At 38.9% G+C, this 23,667-nt stretch overlaps 2 protein-coding genes across 2 annotated transcripts in view; both read left to right on the top strand.

The window, feature by feature from the left end:
• LOC118642185 (ATP-binding cassette sub-family A member 3-like) overlaps positions 1-23,667 on the top strand; it is a 223,145-nt gene that overhangs the window by 180,838 nt on the left and 18,640 nt on the right. The window contains exons 24-25 of the mRNA XM_036279777.1: positions 18,133-18,258; positions 18,476-18,670. Of these exons, the coding sequence (XP_036135670.1) occupies positions 18,133-18,258; positions 18,476-18,670 (321 nt within the window). The remainder of the gene's footprint in view (positions 1-18,132; positions 18,259-18,475; positions 18,671-23,667) is intronic.
• Positions 12,960-13,456, top strand: LOC118641952 (60S ribosomal protein L26). Its single transcript, XM_036279621.1, has one exon. It carries the CDS (start codon positions 12,983-12,985, stop codon positions 13,418-13,420), a length of 438 nt encoding a protein of 145 aa, XP_036135514.1. The 5' UTR covers positions 12,960-12,982; the 3' UTR covers positions 13,421-13,456.

The raw sequence follows: 23,667 nt of genomic DNA, 5'->3' as shown, positions 1-23,667 counted from the left end.
ATTATATACTTAATTTTTCCTAGTCTATTTAGAGTTAACATTGTAAAATGTAGAAAAAATGAGACCATAAATGACCATTTCTACCTTTTATTGTTTATAATGCTAGGTTTCATGTCTTACATCTCTATATGTCTCTATGTTATTGATTAACCATGATAAACAATGCTATAATTCTGACTTTGCTGTCCACTAGAGTAACCACGCCCATATTCTTTTTGGTGATGGAGAGCTGTCATCACATATTTTAAAGTAATTAGCCCTGGCCAATTTGGCTCAGCGGTTAGAGCGTCGGCCTGTGGTCCGGAGAGACCCGGGTTTGGTTCCCGCTAAGGGCATGTACTTCGGTTGCAGTTTGTACCCGGCCCTGGTTGGTCGCGCGGGTGGCAGCCACTCGATGTGTCCCTTCACGTCGATGTTTCTCTCTCTCTCTCCCTTCCTCTCTCTCCCTCCCACTTTATCTGTACAAAAAATGGAAAAATATCCTCGGGTGAGGATAAAAAAAATAAAAATAAAAATAAATAAAATAAAAAATAAAGTAATTAACACAAAAAATACTTTTATATTTAGATATAAGGCATCTCTAGTACTGTTCATTTATCCTGAATATATGAGTTTGCCTCTGCTATCATTTCCCTAGAGTCTAGAGTCTAGACTGAAGCTTAAATGTTTCTTAAGTGAATGAAGAATTGTTTTAGTTTTATCTTAAAATTATTTACCTTATTCTTGAAGTACATTTTTTTAGAAGTCGGGATTGGCAGTTTTTTTGTTTTGTTTTGTTTTTTCCCTCAGCACTCTAACAATGTCATTGTACTGCCTTCTGGCTAGTCCCAGAGATGTGGAAGTGGGGTACTGACAATCCCCAGAAGAGGGGGTGATGGGGAGAGATAAACCACAGAACTTATATGCATGTATGCATGAACAATGGACATGGACAACAAAGCTGGGGACAGGGCGGGGCGGGGGAAGGAGGGGGGAATCAGTGGAGGGGGGAAAGGAGAAATATCTGTAACAAAAATAAATAAATTAATTAAGTAAAAAAAAAAAAAAAAACCCAGATGGGAAGTAATTATCACTCAGATCATTCTCTTTTATGTAATGCATTGGTTTTTTGGCTTTTAAAAAGAGAGATTATCTTATTTCCACCACCAGTTTGACTATCATGTATCAAGGCATGATGCCAACTTGGCTAAACTGAAACTATATTTTCCAGAATCCCCTCCCCTGTATTATTCCATTGAAGAGTTGGTCACACACACACACACACACACACACACACACACTCAGATGAAATTTGGAAGACAGAATTGAAGCAGCACATTGTTCTCTTAAAGTCATCATTTGTTGCAGCGAAGACAGATGCAAAGGTGTTAATGGAGTTCAGCTTCTTTGTTCTCTCTCCAGTCTGCTCTTCTGACAGTTTTCCTACTCACTGACAGCAGCCATGGCTCTAATGCGAAGCAAGTCATCCGGAGACTTCTCTATAAGCTTTCCTTCCAAGTCCCATCCACGAGCTGGAAGTGGTTGGCTTCCAATTTCCCTGGCAGGTTCAGATTTCTCTACCTGCACTATTACAAAATATCTGTTGGCGATTTTTCTGATTCACCAATGTTCCAGCTTTATTTGTTTTAGGTCTATTCAGAAATTTTGTTTCTTCTTGAGTCAGTTTCAGAAATTTGCATCTTTGGAAAACTTTATGATTTCATCTAGGTTATCTTATTTATCTGTCTGCCACTGTTTATTCCTTTATTCCTTTATATGCAATATTCTTTCATATCTATATATAAGCCCTGTTTATACATATATCAGTAATAATATTATTTTTTTCTTATTTCCAATTTTAGTAGTTTTAGTATACTCTTTTTGTCTTGATCATTCTATATAAAGGCTTATGAATTTTGTTCATCTTTGCAAAGAAACAACTTTTACTTTATTGATTTTCTTTATATTTCTATTCTCTATTTTATTAATTTCTACTCTAATGTTTATTCCTTTCTTTTGCTTGCGTTAGGTTCAGCCTACTTTACTTTTTTGCAGTGTCTTAAGGTAGCAGGTTATGAAGTTGATTTGAGATCATTCTTCTTTAAATATAGGTGTTTAGAGCTATGAATTTCCCTCTAAAGTTCTAAAAACTAACTTAGCTGCATTTCAAAAGTTTTGTTATGATCTGTCTTAATTTTAATTATTCTCAAAGTATATTTTCTTATTAAATTTGTTAGGGTGACATTAATAAAATTATATAGGTTCCACGTGTACAATTCTACAATATATCATCTGTATATTTTATCATGTGTTCACCACCCCAAGTCGAGTCTCCTTCCATCACCATTTATCTCCCCTGTACCTCTTCTACCTCCCCTACCCATTTCCCTCTGGCAATCATACTATTGTCTGTGTCTATAAGGTTTTTTTTTTCTTTATTTAAGCCTTTCACAACTTTTTTATCCCCTCGTCTGTTGATAGGCACTTACATTACTTTCATATCTTTGTTGTAAATATGCTGAAGTCAACATGAAGTGTGTATATGCTTTCAAATTACTGTTTTGTGATTTTTCAGATATATATATGCCCAGAAGTGGAACTACTGGGAAATTCTATTTTAAAGAACTTCCTCACTGTTTTTCATAGTGGCTTCAACTATTTGAATTCCTACCAACAATGCATCATGGTTCTTTTTTTATACATCATCATCATCACCACACTTTTTGTGCATTTATTGGTGATACCCATTCTGACAGGTGTGAGGTAGTATTTCAGTGTGGCTTTAATTTACATGCCTCTCATGATTAGTGTTGATGATGATTGTTCAGCAAATTTTCATATGTATATTGACCATCACTATGTCCTCTTTGTAGAATTATCTATTCAGGTTTTGTGCCTACAATTTAATTTGGTTGTTTGGGGGGTGTGTGTGTGTGTGTGTGTGTGTTGAATTGTATACATTCTTTTTTTGAAATGAATTTATTTATTTTTGTTACAGATGTTTCTTCTTTTCCCCCCCACTGATACACCCTCCCCCTCCCTCGCCACCCTCTCCCCAGCTTTGTTGTCCATGTTCATTGTTCATGCATACATGCATATAAGTTCTGTGGTTTATCTCTCCCCCATCACCCCCTCTTCTGAGGATTGTCAGTCTGTACCCCACTTCCATATCTCTGGGACTACCCATTACTCAGACTGTTATGTTCATTATATTCCACAAAAAAGTGAGATCATGTGATATTTGTCTTTCTCTGCTTGGCTTGTTTCGCTTAGAATAATACTCTCCAGTTCCCTCCATGTCGTCTCAAAGAATAAGAGATCTTTCTTCCTTACAGCTGCATAGTACTCCATTGTGTATATGTACCACAGCTTTTTTATTCATTCGTCTATTGATGGACATTTGGACAGTTTCCAGATCTTAGGTATTGTAAATAGTGCTGCTATCAACATGGGGTACATATATTCTTTCTGATTGGTGTTTCAGGATTCTTAGGGTATATTCCTAGAAGTGGGAACACTGGGTCAAATGGAAGTTCAATTTTTAATTTTTTGAGGTAACACCATATTGTTTTCCATAGTGGCTGCACCAGTGTGCATTCCCACCAGCAGTGTACTAGAGTCCTCAGCTTCCTCTACTCTGCTTGTTAGTCCTTCCAATGTGTTTGTTATTTGTGCTATGTCATTCTTTATTTCTTCTTGGTGATTTTTTGTTTCCAATTAGTTGATTTTCAATGTTTCTATGTCTTTTCTCATGGTGTTGATGTCCTTACTCATGCTGTTGAGCTTCCTCCAGATCATTGCTCTGAATTCTAGCTCTGTTAACTTGCTTAATTGCATTTTATTTATCTCATCTTCAGTAGAGGTCCCTTGTTCTTTTATTTCGAATTTGTTTTTTTGTTTCACTGTTTTGGCTATCTCAGTGGGCTTTGGAGCCTGCCAAATATTCCCTGTGGGTATTTGTGTTCTGCTGTTTGTGGCTCTCTCTACTGGGTTTGGATGGGTGTGGGAGGACCCACATTGAACACCACTGTCAAGTCTTACTTTCCTGGGTAGAGTTTCAAGTCCAGGAATGGTTCAGTTATCCTCTAGCTTTTTGCCTGGAGGCTATTAGTCGAGGTTACTTGAAGAGGTTACTTGGGTTCTCAGATGAATGAAAAACTCCCTCAGGTGTTCAGTGTAAGGGAATTTTCTGAGGGTGGAGCAGATACTGGTTGTTAAGGAGCCTCAATTTTCATTTCAAAAGCCCACCAGGTTGGGTTGAATCTCCAAGGGAGAGGCCACCACTTCTCCCTAGAGCCCTGGGAAGGAGGAAGATGACCACTGTCCTGAGCTGCCACAACTCAGCAAAACTCTGAGTGCCCTCCAAATCCCAAGTGTCCCCACACAGTTCCAGTCCAGTCTGACCTCCCTCTGCCAGAGCCCAAGATGAGTGGCTGGGGCTATTTTAGCACACTGTCCCTGCTCTCTGTGTTGTGGAGCTGCTTGGGAGTTTAACCCCAAGAGCACTGCTCACAGTTAAGACCGCTGCTGTTTGTGGGCTCCCAGCTCCCCTCTCGTGCCTCCTCAATCCTACCAGGATCGGTTCAGTGTCCCTGGTTATATGGTCCTCACCAGCTGCTTTTCTGTTGCTTTTTCCTGATGATTTGTCTTTATTTTAGTTGTAATTCCACTTTGGTCCTGGGAGATGGTCTGTGTAGCTCCCATTCACTATGCCACCATTTTGGAATCTTCTGAGTTTATTCTTGTATATGGTGTAATAAGGTGGTCTAGATTCATTTTTTTTTTTTTTTTTGCATGTACCTGTCCAATTTTTTCAAGACCATTTATTAGATGGACTGTCTTTACTACATTGAATGTTCTTCATTCTTTTGTTACATATTAATTGGCCATATAAGCATGGGTTTATTTCTGGACTCTATCCAGCTCCATTGATCTATGTGTCTCTTTTTATGCCAGGTATCACACCATTTTGATTATTATGGCATTGCAGCATATTTCGATATCAGGTAGTGTGACACCTCTCACTTTGTTCTTTTTCAAAGTTGTTGTCAGTATTTGGAAACTTTTGTGTTTACATACACATTTTGGAATAATTTGTTCTAATTCTGTAAAAACTTTCATTAGTATTTTGATAGGATTTGCATTTTTATCCAATCATCCATCACTGGACACTTAGATTGTTTCCATGTTTTCTCTATTATTCATAATACCACAATGGACATAGTGGTACATATATCTTTACAAATAAGGGTTTTCCTATTTTGGGGGGTAAATACCCAGAAAAAAAAAATGCTGGATAATATGGTAGTTCTATTCTTAAGTTTTTAAGAAACTCAATACTGTTTTCCATAGTTGCTGCACTAATTTATATTCCCAACAGTGTGCAAGTTCATTTTTTCTCCACAACCTCACAAACACTTATTTCTTATCTTTTTTATGATAGCCATTCTGAAAAGTATGAGGTAATATCTCATTGTGGTTTTGACTTGCATTTAATTGATAATTGGTGATGCTGAGCATCTTCTTTGTACATGTTGACTATTTGTATGTCTTTGTTGGAAAAATTTCTATTCAGATCTGCCTGTTTTTATTGATTGATTGATTAATTTATGTTAATCCTCACCTGAGGATATTTTTCCTTTGATGATTTCAGACAGAGTGGAAGGGAGAAAGAGAAAGAAACAAGAATGTGAGAGAGACACATTGACTGGTTGCCTCCTGCATGACCCCAACCAGGGCTGGGGATTGAACCCAAAACCCTTTGGTGCATGGGCTGACACTCTAACTGTTGAGCCAAACTGGTCAGAGCCAGATCAGCCTGTTTTTATAATCAGATTGTTTTGTCCAGCTGGTGTGGCTCAGTGGTTGGTTGACCCATTCACCAAGAGGTCATCAGATTGATTCCCGGTCAGGACACATGCTCAGGTTGTGGGCCCAATCCCCAAGGGAGGCATGTGGGAAGCGGCCAATCAATGTTCTCTTTCATTGATTTTTCTATCTCTCTTTCCCTCTCCCTTCTTCTCTCTCTAAAAACCAATAGAGGGGAAAAAATTTAAAAATAAAATAAAATCAGGAAGAAGATGGTCGCAGGTAGAACCAAAGGGAGGGTGAGTGTGTGAGAGAGTGTGAGTAAACATGAAGGTGGATGACCAAACTCGTGCAGTGCAGAGACATGGAGCAGAAGTTTCCTGTGCTGTGGACAAGAGCAGCCAGCTACCACGGTAAGCGGATCTTCAAGGCACTTCTCCCTGCACCAATGGGAGGTCCCACCATTTTGAAAGATCCTGGGTCATCCCTGGGAGGAGGCTGTGGGAGCAGCTAGGGCCCAGCAACCTGAGCCCACCAGCACACCTAGCACCATCAGACCAGTGGACACACTGTGTCAACACAGACCAGTGCACAGTAGTAGAGCTGCCAAGGTGCTGGTCACAAAAGCTGTGGACAGCCCAGAGCCCAGCACCATCCCTTGTAGTAGCAGCCCAATCAGAGTCGAGATATACCCCCAGCAACAGAGGCTGAGGAACAGACATCTATCCCCAGGCAACAGAAGCACAGATCAGTAGCTGAGACCCATCCCAAAAAATATAGCACAAGCTGAGCAGGAGTTGAGCCCCACAGGGCAGCAGCACACCACCAGTGGCGGGACCTGGGGCTCCACAGAGGCCTCTGCGGTCCAGCAGCCCACAAGAGTGGTGGGAAGCCAGAGACCGAAAGGGACTGGTATGATCCAGCTGCCTGCCCACGGGACCTTCAGGGTGCAGGGGAACCAGAGAGGCCTGTGCATCCCAGCAGGACTATGGGATCTAGTTAGCAGTAACTTAGGGGTGCTGAAGCACCAGAGAGGTCTGTGTGACCCAGCAGCCCATAAGATAGGCACAAAGCCAGGTCCCCAAAGTGACTGTGCAATCCAGTTACCTGCAGGACCTGCAGGGTGCGGGGCACCAAAGAGGCCTGTGTGACCCAGCTGCACACAAGATAGGACTAGAGAATGTGAAAATGAAGGCACAGTGAATGGAAGCTACACAGATGATCATCCAAAACCAAATGGGAATTACAAGTAAAATAAAGACAAATCCTCGGAAAACAGCAACAGACAAACAGCAGGACAGAACCATATAACCAGGGACACTGGTAGGATCTGCAGAGGTGCGAGAGGGTGGCAGGCTGGGAGACCATGGACAGCAGCAGGCTTAGCTGTGAGCAGAGCCCTTGGGGAATAAAGACCAAGCCCACTCCACAGCACAGAGAGCTGGGACAGAGCGCTAAAATAACCATAGCCACTCACATGGGGGCTAAGGCAGAGGGAGGGCAGACTGGGCTGGAACTCTGTGGAAATAATGACATTTGGAGGGCACTCAGAGTTTTTGCTGAGTCGTGGCCACAAAGGACGGTGGCCAGTGTGCTCCTTCCCAGTGCTGTGGGGAAAAGCAGCAGCCCCCCACCCCTCGAAGATTCAGTCTTTCCCAGGTGAGGCAAAAAATGTAAATTGAGGCTCATTAACAGCCAGCATCTATGCCACCCTCTGGAAATCCTCTTATGCAGAACACCAGGGCTACATTCCAAGGCACTGAGTAACTGAGACTACTAGCTTCCAGGAAAAAGCTAGAGGATAACTGAACCTTTCCTGGGCTTACAAATGTACCCAGGAAAGTAAGACTTGACAGTGGTGTTTAACATGGGCCCACCCAGGCTCATCAAACCCAGTAAAGGGAGCCACAAACAGCAAAACACCAACACCCACAGGGAAAATTTCACAGGCTCCAAAACCCACTGAGATCGCCAAAATGGTGAAACAGAGAAACAAATCCCAAATGAAAGAAGAAAACAACTCTATTGAAGATAAGATAAATGAAATGCAGTTAAGAAAATTATCAGAGGTAGAGTTCAGAGCTATGATCTTTAGGAAGCTCAACAGCATAAGTAAGGACATCAGCACCATGAGTAAAGATATAGAAACATTAAAAACCAACCAAGTGGAAATGAGGAATGACATAGCAGAAATAAAGAACACATTGGAAGGACTAACCAGCAGAGTAGAGGAAGCTGAGGACTGGATCAGTGAATTAGAAGACAGGGTAGAAAAAAATCAAACAATCAAAAAACCAAAGGATAAAACCATTAAACAACAAGAAGATAGCTTAAGAGAACTGTGGGACAACGGAAACACAGTAACATTCGCACCATAGGAGTCACCAAAGAGGAAGAAAATGGGCAAGTGTTAGAGAATATATTTGAAGGAATAGTGACAGAAAACTTTCCTAACTTGGTAAAGGAAGAAGGCATTCAAGTTCAAGAAGCACAGAGAGCCACAAGTTAGAAGAACCCAAGCAGGTCCACACCAAGACACATATCAATTACTATGTGTGTCTTTAATGCCAAAAGTTAAAGACAAAGAGAGAATCCTAAAGGCAGCAAGAGATAAACAACAGGTTACCTAAAAAAGGAAACCCCATAAGGCTCTCAGCTGACTTCTCAACAGAAACACTACAGGCCAGAAGGGAGTGGCATGAAGTAATCAAGGTCATGAAAAACAAGGATCTGAATCCAAGACTACTTTATCCAGCAAGGCTATCATTCGAAATAGAAGGTCAAATAAAGAGCTTTTCAGATTAAAAAAAAAGGCTAAGGGAATATATTAACACCAAACCAGCACTGCAAGATATAATAAAAGGACTGCTCTAATTAGTAGAAGAAATAGGAAGAAAAATAGAACCACACTAAACAAAAATGGCAATAAATAAGTACATATCAATTATCACCTTATATGTGAATGGTTTGAATGCTCCAATAAAAAGACACAGAGTAGAACAATAGGAAAATGGCGGCGGAGTGAATGGAAGCTACACTGACCATCTCACAGGACCAAACCGGAATTACAACAAAAATAAAGACAAATTGTCAGGAAAAGGCAACCAAAAAGCAGCTTGGAGGACCACATAAGCAGGGACACTGACTCAATCCTGGTAGGCTTGTGAAGATGCGAGAGGGGTCCGGGAGCCCACAGTTCACAGTAGCCAGGGCTGGGGCCTGTGGTGGCCTCAGCTAGAACCTGTGGCATTGACTGGAAGCTGCTCCCTCAGCTGGGACCTACTGTGGACTCGGCTGGGACCTGCGGCCTCGACTGGGACTTGTGTCCTCAGGAGGGAGCTGCATACTCGGCCTGGAACAGCAGTGCCTTAGGCTGGGATCTGCGACCTTGGCTAGGAGCTATGCCCTTGGCTGGGAGCTGCCACAGCCCTTAGCTGGGAGTGGCACACTTAGCTAGGAACAACACTGTCAGGTTAAAGTCCCAAGCACCTCCACAGCACAGAGCTGGGATAGAGGCTAAATTAGCAGCAGCCACTCACCTTGGGCTCCAGCAGAGGGAGGGCAGACTGGACAGGAACTGCGTGGGGATACTCGGAATTTGGAGGGTGCTCAGAGCTTTTGCTGAGTTGCAGCCACGCAGGACTGTGGTCATCCTACTCCTTCCAGGGCACTGGGGAAAAGACGCGGCCCCTCCCTCGAAGATTCAATCCCACCCTGTGGCCATTGAAATGCTAACTGAGGTCCATTAACAACCAGCATCTGCCACACCCTCTGGAAATCCTCTTACACTGAGCACCTGAGGGAGTTTTTCAGGCAACTCAGAAACCAAGGTTCTTCAGGTGACCTTTACAAATAGCCTCCAGGCAAAAAGCTAGAGGATAACTACCATTCCCTGGGCTAGCATCTCTAACCAGAAAACTAAGACTTGACAGTAGTGTTTAATGTGGGTCTTCCTTGCCTCTCCAAACCAAGAGGAGGGAGCCACAAACAGCAAAACACCAACACCAACAGGGAAAATTTGGCAGGCTCCAAAGCCCACTGTGATAGCCAAAATGGTGAAACACAGAAACAAAAGCCAAATGAAAGAACAAGAGGCCCCTACCAAAGAGATAAATGAGGTGCAGTTAAGCAAGTTAACAGAACTAGAATTCAGAGCCATGATCTTGAGGAAGCTCAACAGCATGTGTAAGGACAGGAGCACCATGAGTAAAGACATCAAAATGGTGAAAATCAATCAGTTGGAAATTAAAAACCACCAAAAAAAAAAAAAATGAAGAATGAAATATCAGAAATAAAAAACACATTGGAAAGTCTAAATAGCAGAGTAGAGGAAGTTAAGGACCTGATCAGTGAATTAGAAGATAGGGAAGAAAAAACAAACCAATTAGAAAACCAAAAGGAAAAAATTAAAAAACAGGAAAACAGCTTAAGAAAACTGTGGGACAACTGGAAACGTAATAACATTCACATCATAGGAGTCCCTGAAGAAGAAGAAAATGAGCAAGGGTTAGAGAATATATTTGAAGAAATAGTGACAGAAAACTTCCCTAATTTGGTGAAGGAAGAAGGCATTCATGTTCAAGAAGCACAGAGAGTCCTAAGTAAGAACACAAATAGGCCCACACCAAGACATAAAGTAATCAAAGTGCCTAAAATTGAAGATAAAGAGAATTCTAAAAGCAGCAAGAGATAAGCAACGGGTTACCTACAAAGGAAACGCTAAAAGGCTCTCAGCTGACTTCTCAACAGAAACACTACAGGCCAGAAGAGAATGGCATGAAGTAATCAAGGTCATGAAAAACAAGAATCTGAATTCAAGACTACTCTACCCAGCAAGGCTATCATTCAAAATATAAGGTCAATTAAAGAGATTCCCAGACCAAAAAAAAAATGGCTAAGGGAATACATTAGCACCAAACCAGCACTGTAAGAAATGTTAAAAGGACTGCTGTAATCAGCAGGAGAAATAGAAAGAAAAATAGAACCACATTAAACAAAAATCGCAATAAATACGTACATATCAATAATCACCTTAAATGTAAATAGATTGAATGTTCCCATAAAAAAACACAGAGTAGCTGATTGGATAAGAAAACATGATTCATCTATATGTTGTTTACAAAGAGACCAACCTCACAACAAAAGACTCACATAGGTTGAAAATGAAGGGATGGAAAAAAAATCTTCCTAGCAAATGGAAAGGAAAAAAAAAGCTGGGGTAGCAATACTCATATCTGATAAAATAGATTTCAAAATGAAGGCCATAACTAGAGACAAAGAAGGCCACTACATAATATTGAAAGGATCTATCCAACAGAAAGATATAACCTTGATAAACATATATGCACCCAATATAGGAGCAGCAAAATATATTAAAAATATTCTGGAGGACTTCAAAGTAGAAATTGATAACAATACAATCATAGCAAGGGACTTCAACACCCCGCTGACATCACGGGATAGATCCTCTAGACAAAAAATTAGCAGGGAAACAGAGACTCTAAATGAAGCACTAGACCAAATGGAATTAATAGATATCTACAAAGAATTACACCCTAAAACTACAGAATTCACATTCTTCTCAAGTGCACATGGGACATTCTCAAAGATGGACCACATGTTAGGACATAAACTAAGTCTCTACAAGTTCAAGAAGACTGAGATCATATCATGCATCTTCTCAGATCACAATGGCATGAAACTAGAAATCAATTGCAACAAAAACATGCAAAGACATTTGAATACATGGAAGCTAAATAGCATGTTATTAAACAATGAATGGGTTTCCAAGGAGATCAAGGAAGAAATTTAAAACTTCCTGGAAGCTAATGAAAATGAAGACACAACTACACAAAATCTGTGGGATGCAGCGAAAACAGTTCTGAGAAGGAAGTTCATAGCACTACAGGCCTACTTCAAGAAACAAGAAAAATTTCTAATAGACTATTTAACCTCATAACTTAAAGAACTAGGGGACAAACAAAAAGAAAACCCCAGAGCAAGTAGAAGGAAGGAAATGGTAAAGATCAGAGCAGAAACAAATGACTTGGAGATAAAAAAAAATAATAATAATTCTAAGGATCAATGAAACAAAGAGCTTGTCCATTGAAAAGATAACAAAATTGATAAACCCTTAGCTAGACTCACCAAGAAATAAAGATAGAGAAACCAAATACACAAAATCAGAAATTAAAGAAGAGAAATAATAACTGACACCATAAAAATACAGAGAATTGTTAACAAATAATTTGAACAATTATATGGCAACAAATTCGACAATCTAAGCGAAATGGTCAAATTTCTAGATACACATAGTCTCCAAAACTGATCCAGGAAGAGATTTAAACCTTGAACAGACCAATAACAACAAAATAAATTGAGAGTCAAGACTCTCCCCGCAAAGAAAAGCCCAGGCCCGGAGGGCTTCACAGTGCAATTTTACTGAACATTCAAAAAAGAACTAATGACTCTTCTCCTCAAACTGTTTCAAAAAAATTCAAGAAGGGAGACTTCCAAACTCGTTTTATGAGGCCAGCATAATTCTAATTCCAAAACCAGAAAAAGACACTACAAGGAAAGAAAACTACAGGCCAATATCCCTGATGAACATAGATGCCAAATTCCTGAACAAAATACTAGCCAATTGTATCTAGCAATACATCAAAAAAATTATTCACCATGGTCAAATGGGATTCATCCCAGGGATGTGAGGCTGGTACAATGTTTGCAAATCAATAAATGTGACACACCACATAAACAAATTAAAGATAAAAATTATATGATCATAATAATAGATACTGAAAAAGCATTTGACAAAATCCAGCACCCACTTGTGATAAAAACGCTCAGCAATCTGGGAATACAGGGTTCATATCTTGTCATAATAAGGGCCATATATGAAACACCTACAGCCAACATCCCAATGGGCAAAATTAAAAGCATTTTTCTTAAGAACAAGAACAAGACAAGGTTGCCCACTTTCGCCACTCTTATTTAACGTAATACTGGAAGTCTTAGCCCCAGCAATCAGACATGAAGAAAAAATAAAAAGGATCCAAATAGGAAAGAAGGAAGTGAAACTGTCATTATTCGTAGATGACATACTATATGTAGAAAACCCCTAAGACTCCAGTAAAAATTTACTAGACTTAATAAATGAATTTCGGGGCCATCGTAGAAAGCGCTAGCGGTCAAAATGAAGTTTAATCCCTTTGTGACTTCTGATCGGAGCAAGAACCGTAAAAGGCATTTCAATGCACCTTCCCACATTCGCAGGAAGATTATGTCGTCTCCTCTTTCCAAAGAGCTGAGACAGAAGTACAATGTTCGGTCCATGCCCATACGAAAGGATGATGAAGTTCAGGTTGTTCGAGGACATTACAAAGGGCAGCAAATTGGCAAAGTAGTCCAGGTTTACAGGAAGAAATATGTCATCTACATTGAACGAGTGCAACGGGAGAAAGCTAATGGTACAACTGTTCATGTGGGCATTCACCCCAGCAAGGTGGTTATCACTAGACTAAAACTGGACAAAGACCGCAAAAAGATCCTTGAACGTAAAGCCAAATCTCGCCAAGTAGGAAAGGAAAAGGGCAAATACAAGGAAGAAACACTTGAGAAGATGCAGGAATAAAGTAATCTTACATACAACTTTTATTAAAACTTAAAAGGAAAAAAATAAAATAAAATAAATGAATTTCGCAAAGTAACTGTATACCAAAATAACATCAAGAAATTGAGGGCATTTTTATACACCAATGATTAACTCACAGAAAGAGAAACTAATAAAAAAATCCCATTTACCATCACAGCAAAAAAAAATTAAGATACCTAGGAATAAACTTAACCAAAAAAAAAGAGATCTATTCGCAGAAAACTACAGGTCATTGAAAAAAGAAATGGAGGAATATATAAAAAAGTGGAAGCACATACCTTATTCATGGATTGAAAGAAGTAACATCATTAAAATGTCCATACTACCCAAAGCAATCTATAGATTCAATGCAATTCCCATCAAAATACCAACAACATATTTCATAGAACTAGAACAAATACTTCAAAAGTTCATATGAAACCAAAAAAGACCTTGAACAGCCACAGTATTCTTCAAAAAGAAGAACAATGTAGGAGGAATCACATTACCAGATTTCAGGTTATAGTACTAAGCCACTGTAATCAAAACATCCTGGTACTGGCACAAGAACAGGCAGATAGATCAATGGAACAGAATAGAGAAACCAGAAATGGACCCAAGGCAATATGCTCAATTAATATTTGACAAAAGTGGCAAGCGCATACAATGGAGTAAAGACAGCCTCTTTAATAAATGGTGTTGGGAAAATTAAACAGCTACATGCAAAAAATAAAAATAAAACTAGACCATCAACTTACACCATACACAAGAGTAAACTCAAAATGGATAAAAGACTTAAACGTGACTCATAAATCCATAAAAATCCTAGAAGAAAATATAGGCAACAAAATTTCAGACATCCTACACTGCAGAATTTTCACTGATACATCACCTAAGGAAACAGAAACAAAGGAGAAAATGAACACATGGGACTACATCAAACTCAAAAGCTTCTTATGGCAATAGAAACAATCGCCAAAATGGAAAAGCAACCCACTCTATGGGAGAGCATAATTGCCTACGATAGATCAGGTAAGGGTTAATTTCCAAAATATATAGAGTGCTCATACAGCTCAACAAAAGGAAGACAAAGAACCCAGTTAAGAAATGGCCAGAGCTGCTAAATAGACACCTCTCCAAACAGGACATACAAATAGCCAAGAGACATATAAAGAAATGTTCAACATAGAGATGCAAATCAAAACAACTATGAGGTATCACCTCACCCTGTCAGAATGGTCGCCATCAACAAATCATCAAACGAGTGTTGGCGAGGGTGTGGAGAAAAGGGGACTCTAGTACACTGCAGGTGGGAATGCAGCCAGTATGGAAAACAATACAGTGTTACCTCAAAAACTTAAAAATTGAATGCCATTTGACCCAGTGATCCCACTTCTAGGAATATACCGTAAGAAGCCTGAAACATCAATCAGAAAGAACATATGTACCCCGATGTTCATAGCAGCACTATTTACAATAGCTAAATCTGGAAACAGCGCAAGTGTCCATCAGTAGACAAATGGATAACAAAGCAGTGGTACATATATACAATGGAGTACTATGCAGCTGTAAGAAAGATCTCTTATCCTTTGAGACAACATGGAGGGACTTGGAAAGTATTATCCTAAGTGCAACAAGCCAAGCAGAAAAAGACAAATATTTGTGGATTTTAATGAACCTAACAGTCTGAGGAATGAGGTAGTCCCAGAGATTTGGAAGTGGGGTACAGACTGACAATCCCCAGAAGAGAGGGTGGCGGGGGAGAGATAAACCACAGAACTTATATGCATGTATGCATGAACAATGGACATGGACAACAAAGCTGGGGACAAGGTGGGGATGGTGGGGGAGGTGGGGAATCAGTGGGGGGGGGGGAGAAGAAACATCTGTAACAAAATTATAGAAATTAATTAAAAAATAATAAAAGTAAAATAAAATAAAATTTGATTTTTGCTATTGAGTTCTAGGAGATTCTTATATATTTTGAGTATTAATTGTTTATCAGATATATGCTTCTAAATATTTTCTTCCATTTCATAGTTTACCTTTTCAAACTGTTGATGGTTTATTTCCTGTGCAGAAGATTTTTACTTTGTTGTAGTGATGTGTGGCAGTTAGACAGTCATGAGGTGAGTAAGAAAGATGGACCAGATACAGAAGGTCACAAGGGCAGAAAGCTCCAGTCGCCTAGCAATGGGCAAAACTGGGAAAACAAGGACTTTGCCCCTCATCATGGCCTTTCCTCCTTTAGCATGTTACTAGTCATGTGTTTTAAACCACCTGACCTTTCATAGTATTCATGATGTGGCTCAGGCCCTCTCCTGATTTTTTTTTTTCCTGGCGTATTGTTGGTCATGTGGTTTAAGATCCCCTTTGAGGAGGAACAAGGGGTAGGAGAATAGCCTTTACAATCCCCATACAGGGCCTTGCATGACCACTCCCTTAAGCATTAACATCTAGGTCTCAGTTGTGTTTCAGTCCCAGGCCGAGAAAAGCCCCCAAACCAGACAAGAGATGCCATGGCTGCCTCAGGACCAGCTGCACTGACTAATGACCCTGACGCTGACCAACCAGTGGAGACCACAACCCCAAAAAGGCATATCTGGAAAAGCTGATGAATGTTCTATTGAGACCCTCCCCTGTGACCTCCCCTAAAATTTCTGCTCTTTAAAGTCCTCAGGACAGAGGATGCAGTGTGCTCTCTCCAGGGAGCGCACTGTCACCTTTTCTCTCTTTCTTCCCTCTAGGTGCATTGCCTTTACCTTTTTCTCTCCTAAGCTCAAAGGGCCCTTCCTTTGCCTCTGTAACTTGTTTCCTGAACCCATTTCTTCTACGGCCCACTTCTTCTACCTCTATGACTTTCTAAATAAACTTTCTCTTATAGTTTGAGTCTTGACTCTGATTTCTTTCTTAGCCAGAATTCAAGTACTGAACTGAGGTCTGATCACTGCTAACATTCTACTGCTGTTTCGCTGCCAAGTTACACTTATCTGTTTTGCTTTAGTTGCTTTTGCTATTGGTGTAAAATTATTATTTTTTTAATGTATTGCAAGACCAACATCAAAAAGTTTTCCCATTTTGTTTTCTTTGAGGAGTTTTACATTTTCAGGTTTTATGTTTAAATCTTCATTCCACTTTGAGTGGATTCTTCTGTATGGTGTGTGCCTCTCTTTTGAGTGATATCCCTGCTTCAGAGTGTTTGGTGGAGGACAATAATCTTCTGGTTTTCTTGGCTTGCCACTTCCATCATGAGGCCTCTGTCCTAAGAATGAGTTAGGTCCAAAATACCACACCACACCCAAGGGAGATCCTCCACTCAATGGGTAGAGGTTGAGTAGAAGAAGGAAGCCCCGAGATTTCAAGTACACTCCCTAGAACACAGCCTCTTCCGCAAACAGCTGGGAAATGGGATGAAAAATGCTGATGTCTTTCTCTCCCAGGAAGATACCTTAGCCCTTGGTTGTAAGGTGAGGGAATAGAGATCCCTCTGTTCTTGGCTGCACCTGCCTGGAGTGAAGTTCTGTGCTGAGGAAGGGAGAGAGGGGTGGGTCATTATTCAAATAACACAGGATTTTATTGTTCACGAAGTTTAGTAGAATTCATTGAATAAATACTTCTTTATTTTCTGTATGCCCTTAAGATCATTTACAAAGGCTTTAAATGGTTATTACTTAAATAATTTTCCCCAGTTTTTCTAGGTCACAGGTCCACAGATCTCCTCACTTTGCCATTCTATTAGTCTTAAAATTTTTCTATTTGAGATCTTAGTGATTTATTTCTCTCTCTCTCATAAATGAAAGTTAACTTTTCTTTAGTCTTTTAATGTTGAACATACTGTGAATGTAGTAAATCACACTTGATTGATCTCAGCTGTGACTTCATTTTTTTCATGAGGTGTCCATTTCTGGACAAAACAACAGGCAATATAATTCAAATTTCTTAATATGTAAAAATAAAAATATCAATGTTTTCTGAAGTGATAGGACAAAGTTATCTTTAAAATTATGCAAAATTTCTGTTCTAGTATCTTGATATCTATTTCCAAAAGTTACTTGGTCTAGTCAAGAACACTAAATAATATTATTATCTTGTAATATATACCTTGAAAATATAGGACATAGAGTCAATGAGTTTCTTAGGAAAAGTCTCGTTAAGTCTTGCTGATTTTCTCAGCTCCCACTGAAGTTTAATTTTGGCAAAATGTATTTATTATTTCAAATTCATGAATGTGTTTTTTAGAGTTTCTTACTCCCTTGGATAAGGATCCAAGTGATAAAAAAACAAACAATAACAACAACAACAACAAAAAACCATTTATCTGAATACTTTAAATTCTGTCTTTTAAAAGATTTAAATTATTACTACTTATTTTTATATTTTGGTACGCGCCCCTAGCAGGAACCAAACCCGGTACCCTCTGGTCCGCAGGCTGATGCTCCAACCGCTGAGCACAAATTAGCATGTTAATTCACGCTTTTTCTAGTATGTGAAGTAATTTGTCATTCATTCTAGTGATAAACTATTATTTAAAACTCAGTCAAGGTGCATATGAGATGTTGAGCTGATATCCAGAAATTTCTTGAATTGACTCAAACCTTCTGTTTTGACATCTTTGAGATTTTATCATCCAGTTTAGCTTCTATGAAGCTGTCCAGTCTAGACCAGAGGCCTAAAGAGCAGCCACTTCTGTGATTCTTGTCTTGAAAATATAGGGAAAAGTGTCTAAGGAGTTATCTGGAGAATGTGACGATGACGATGTAGAAAATGAAAGAAAGAGAATCCTGGGGCAGCCTCTGGAGGTGCTAAATTCTGCAGTACTTATTAAGGAGCTCACAAAGGTAACATCATTCACGGCCAGCATAAGTGGCCTTAATTTCCTGCCTCAGAGCATGTCATTGGTGTCCAGGGATCACTGTAGTTATTTGGGACCTATGTGTATTTTTTCAGTTTAATAGAATAATTTTTGTGAAATTGTCTAAAGGTAGTGGTCCATGAGGGTCTGGGTATTTATTGTACCTGACCTATAAATATTCTTTACTATATTGATTTTTTTAGATATATTTTAATTATCCGGTCGTTCTGGCTGTGAAAAATATCTCCGTTACAATCCAAAAGGGGGAATGTTTTGGATTGCTGGGGTTCAATGGAGCTGGAAAAACGAGTGCCTTCCATATTTTGACTGGAGAAGAGATTGCTACCACTGGGCAAGTGTTCATTGATGGCTTTAACATCACTGACAATATCCACAAGGTAAGACACTATTCTGTCTGGGATGTGACAAGCACAGTGATTGAGGTACAGGCAGCAGGCAGATGGCAGGAGAGAATAGATAGGAACTATGGTAGGCATTGATATTGATACTGTTTACTCAGTACCTTCTGGAGAGAGAAACACATTTTTGATGAGAGACAGTGAAGCATCAAGAGCAAAGTCTAAGGTGAGTATCTTTGTGTTCTTTGAAACTGTGAGAGTAAAAGTGAAGGTCTCTCAACAGTGCATCTAACATGCGCCAGACAGGGTGCTGGAAAGAAGGAAAGACTGGCCAGAAGGAGCGGGAGGCCTGCAGTCAAACCTGACTCCTCCTGGACCTCTGGAACAGGACGGCCTGCCTGAGCAGTCCCAACCGAAGTGAGATAGCTGCATCTGTACCCTCAAAGCCAGTCCTTCGCTGCACAGCTACTGAAGGGAGCCAGCATAGCCTCGAAAGGAAACAAAGTGGGGGGAAATGTTCCAGAAGGAGGAAATGGTCAAAGGTGTCAAATTCCAGGAAGGGTCAGGCAAAGTAAAGCCTGAATAGTGTCCTTTAGTCATTAGAACTCACTGATGAAGCTGCAACAACGGCCACAGTGGGTTTGGGGCAGTGATGATGGGAGTCTGGATGGTGCAGTTCTTTCCTCTTCAGTTCACTGAACATCATAAAATCAGAGGGCGCAGCTGGGGGCCTGCGTGTCGTGGGATAAACAGTAGTCTGCTAACAAAAGTAATGCTAAGAATTTGGATTATATTTTGAAGAAAGTTATCGGTGAAGCAAAGGAAAAACTTAGAACAAGACAGGAGATATTTGATCACTAGATGGGAATAAATTGAGGTACTACAGGAAGAAGTAAAACATGAAAGAAAAAGGTGAGTGTTTCTGTCAGATGGTTCTTGGGATGAAAGGGGTGAGTGGGGGGTCTTCCAAAGTATCCTTATCCATACCAGTTATCAAACCCCTCTTGGACACAGCTTTGTGAGGAATGACCAAAAAAAAAAAATTAAATGTTGATGGTGCCAAATAGAAAAAGCTAGATTGGAACCAAAGAGATAGTTAACATAAAGTGTCAAATTTAAAAAGAGATCATGCGAGCTCATCATTGCAATGAGGAATTCAGTAAGTCTGAAGGAGCTTTTTCAGTCTTCACGGAATCTCTCCAAATTGGCTCTGAAACATGACAGATGGTGATCTTTTCATTTCCTCAGGCTTTAAAAAATGTTTCTAACATTGTCCATTTCATTGTGGTAAAAAATATGTAACATAAAATTTATATCATTTTAAACATTTCAGAATGTGCACTTTATTGGCATTTAAGACATTCACATTATTGTGCAAACTTCACCACTATCCATCTCCAGAACTTCTACATTATTTCAAAATGAAAATCTGTACCTGTTAAACAGTAACTCCTTGTCCTCCTGCATCCCCTGGTATTCACTATTTTACTTTCTGTTTTTATAAATTTGGCTATTCTAGGTACCTCGTAGCAGTAGAATCATATGATACTTGCTCTTTTATATCTGACTTATTTTACCTAAAATAAAGCCTTCAAGTTCACATATGTATCAGAATTTTATATTATTTTAAGGCTGAATAATATTCCATTATATGTGTACACCATACTTTGTCCTTTAATCTATTAATGGACATTGGGTTGTTTCCACTCTTTGGCTATTATGAATAATGCTCTTCTGAACATGAGTGTACAAATATCTTTCAATTATTCGGGGTATATTTCCAAAAGTAAATTTTTAAGATCATAGAGTAATTCATTTAATTTTCTGTGAAAATGCCATCCTATATATATTTTTGATAAATTAATTATTTCTTTATTCTTTTTAAAATTATTTTTTATTAATTTATTTATGTTATAGATATTTCTCATTTTTTTCCCCATTGACACCCTCCTCCCCATCTCTTCCACCCCATACCCGACTTTGTTGTCTGTGTCCACTGAATATGTGTACAAGCATATAAGTTCTGTGGTTTATCTCTCCCCTCCCCATATCACCCCCTCTTCTGAGGGTTGTCAGTCTGTACCCTACTTTGATGTCTCTGGGTCCACCCAATTCCCCAGACTGTTATATTCATTATATTCCACAAATAAGTGAGATCATGTGATATTTGTCTTTCTCTGTTTGGCTTGTTTCGCTTAGGATAATATTTCCCAGGTCCCACCATGTCATCTTAAAGGATGAGATCTTTCTTTCTTACAGTAGCATAGTACTTCATTGTGAATATGTACCACAGCTTTTTTATCTAATCATCTAATGATGGACACTTGGACAGTTTCCAGATCTTAGCTATTGTAAATAGTGCTGCTACAAACATGGGGGTACATATACTCTTTCTGATTGGTGTTTCAGGCTTCTTAGGGTATATTCCTAGAAGTGGGATCATTGGGTCAAATGGAAGTTCAATGTTTAATTTTTTGAGGTAACACCATATTGTTTTCCATAGTGGCTGCACCAGTCTGCATTCCCACCAGGAGTGTACTAGAATCCCCTTTTCTGCACACCCTCGCCAACACTTTTTCTTTGATGATTTGTTGATGGTGGCCATTCTGACAGGTGTGAGGTGATACCTCATTGTTGTTTTAATTTGCATCTCTCTGATGATTAGTGATGTTGAGCATTTCTTCATATGTCTCTTGGCCAGTTGTATGTCCTGTTTGGAGAGGTGTCTATTTAGGTCCTCTGCCCATTTTTAATTGGGTTTTTTGTCTTCCCTTTGTTGAGTTGTATGACTACTCTATATATACTTTGGAAATTAACACCTTATCTGATATATCATTGGCAATTATGCTCTTCCATATAGTGAGTTGCCATTCCAATTTGATGATTATAGTTTTTGCTGAGCAGAAGTTTTTGAGTTTGATGTAGTCCATTGTGTTTATTTTTTCCTTTGTTTCTGTTGCCTTAGGTGATGTATCAGTGAAAATTCTGCTGCGTATAATGTCCGAAATTTTGTTGCCTACATTTTCTTCTAGAATTTTTATGGATTCATGAGTCACATTTAAGTATTTTACCCATTTTGAGTTTATACTTGTGTATGGTGTAAGTTGATGGTCTAGTTTCATTTTTTTTTTTTTGCATGTAGCTGTCCAATTTTCCCAACACCATTTATTGAAGAGGCTGTCTTTACTCCATTGTATGCGCTTGCCACCTTTGTCAAATATTAATTGAGCATAATGTCTTGGGTCCATTTCCAGGTTGTCTGATCTGTTCCACTGATACTGATCTATATGCCTGTTCTTGTGCCGGTACTAGTCTGTTTTGATTACTGTAGCTTTGTAGTATAATCTGCTATTTAGTACTGTGATCCCACCTACTTTGTCCTTCTTTTTCAAGATTGCTGTGGCTATTTGGGGTCTTTTATGGTTTCATATGAACTTTTGAAGTATTTTTTCTAGTTATGTGAAATATGTCATTGGTATTTTGATGGGGATTGTATTGAAGCTATAGATTGTTTTCGGTAGTATGGACATTTTAATGATGTTAATTCTTCAATCCATGAACAAGGTATGTGCTTTCACTCTTTTATATCTTCCTCTATTTCTTTTTCCCATGACCTGTAGTTTTCTGCAAATAGGCCCTTTACTTCTTTGGTTAAGTTTATTCCTAGGTATCTTAAGCTTTTTTGCCGTCATCTGCAAATAATGACAGTATCACTTTGTCCTTTCTTATTTGGATCCCTTTTATTTTTTCTTCATGTCTGATTGCTTTGGCTAAGACTTCCAGTACTATGTAAAATAAGAGTGGTGAAAGTGGGCATCACTGTCTTGTTCCTGTTTTTAAGGGAAATGCTTTTAATTTTTGCCCATTGAGTATGATGTTGGCTATAGGTCTTTCATATATGGCCTTTATTATGTCAAGATAATGATCCCTCTATTCCCACTTTGCTGAGCATTTTTATCAGAAATGGGTGCTGGATTTAGTCACATGCTTTTTCAGCATTTGTTGATATGATCATGTGGTCGTTATTCTTCATTTTATTTATGTGGTGTATCACATTTATTAATTTGCAAATATTGTACCCACCTTACATCCCTGGGATGAATCCCTCTTGGTCATGGTGAATAATATTTTTGATATATTGCTGGATCTGATTTGTTAGTATTTTGTTTAGGATTTTGACATCTATGTTCATCAGGGATACTGGCCTGTAATTTTCTTTCTTTGTAGTGTTTTTTTCTGTTTTTAAAATTAGAATTATGCTGGCCTCATAAAATGAGTTTGGAAGTCTTCCTTCTTCTTGAATTTTTTGAAATAGTTTGAGGAGAATGGGTGTTAGTTCTTTTTTGAATGTTCAGTAAAACTCCCCTGTGAAGCCATCAGGACCTGGGCTTTTGTTTGCTGGGAGTCTTGATCACCTCTTCAATTACCTTAGTTTTTATTGGTCTGTTCAAATTTTCTATCTCTTCCCTGTCCAGTTTTGGGAGACTATGTGTTTCTAGAAATTTGTCCATTTTTCTTAGATTGTCAAATTTGTTGCCATATAATTGTTCAAAATATTTGTTAAAAATTCTTTGTATTTCTGTAGTGTCAGTTATTATTTCTCCTGCTTCATTTTTGATTTTGTGTATTTGGGTTCTCTCCCTTTGCTTCTTGGTGAGTCTAGCTAATGGTCCATCAATCTTGTTTATCTTTTTGAAAAACCAGCTCTTTGTTTTATTGATCCTTTGAATTGTTTTTTGGGTCTCCATGTCATTTATTTCTACTGTAATCTTTACTATTTCCTTCCTTCTACTTGCTCTGGGGTTTTCTTTTTGTTTGCTTTCTAGTTTTGTAAGTTGTAAGGTTAGTCTATTAGAAATTTTTTCTTGTTTCTTGAAGTAGGCCTGTAGTGCTATGAACTTTCTTCTCAGAACTGCTTTTACTGCATCCCATAGATTTTGTGTTGTTGTGTGTTCAGTTTCATTGGTTTCCAGGAAATATTTAATTTCTTCCTTGATAATCCATTCATTGTTTAATAACATGCTATTTAGCTTCAA

This window comes from Molossus molossus, unplaced genomic scaffold (assembly GCF_014108415.1).
Source record: "Molossus molossus isolate mMolMol1 unplaced genomic scaffold, mMolMol1.p scaffold_m16_p_3, whole genome shotgun sequence".
Taxonomy (NCBI): domain Eukaryota; kingdom Metazoa; phylum Chordata; class Mammalia; order Chiroptera; family Molossidae; genus Molossus; species Molossus molossus.
Note: the sequence above shows the minus strand (reverse complement) of the source record. Positions and strands in the feature narration are given on the sequence as shown.

What these genes read in the sequence shown, in the direction of transcription:
- LOC118641952 (XM_036279621.1), top strand. Translation starts at nt 12,983, where the DNA reads ATGAAGTTTAATCCCTTTGTGACTTCTGATCGGAGCAAGAACCGTAAA.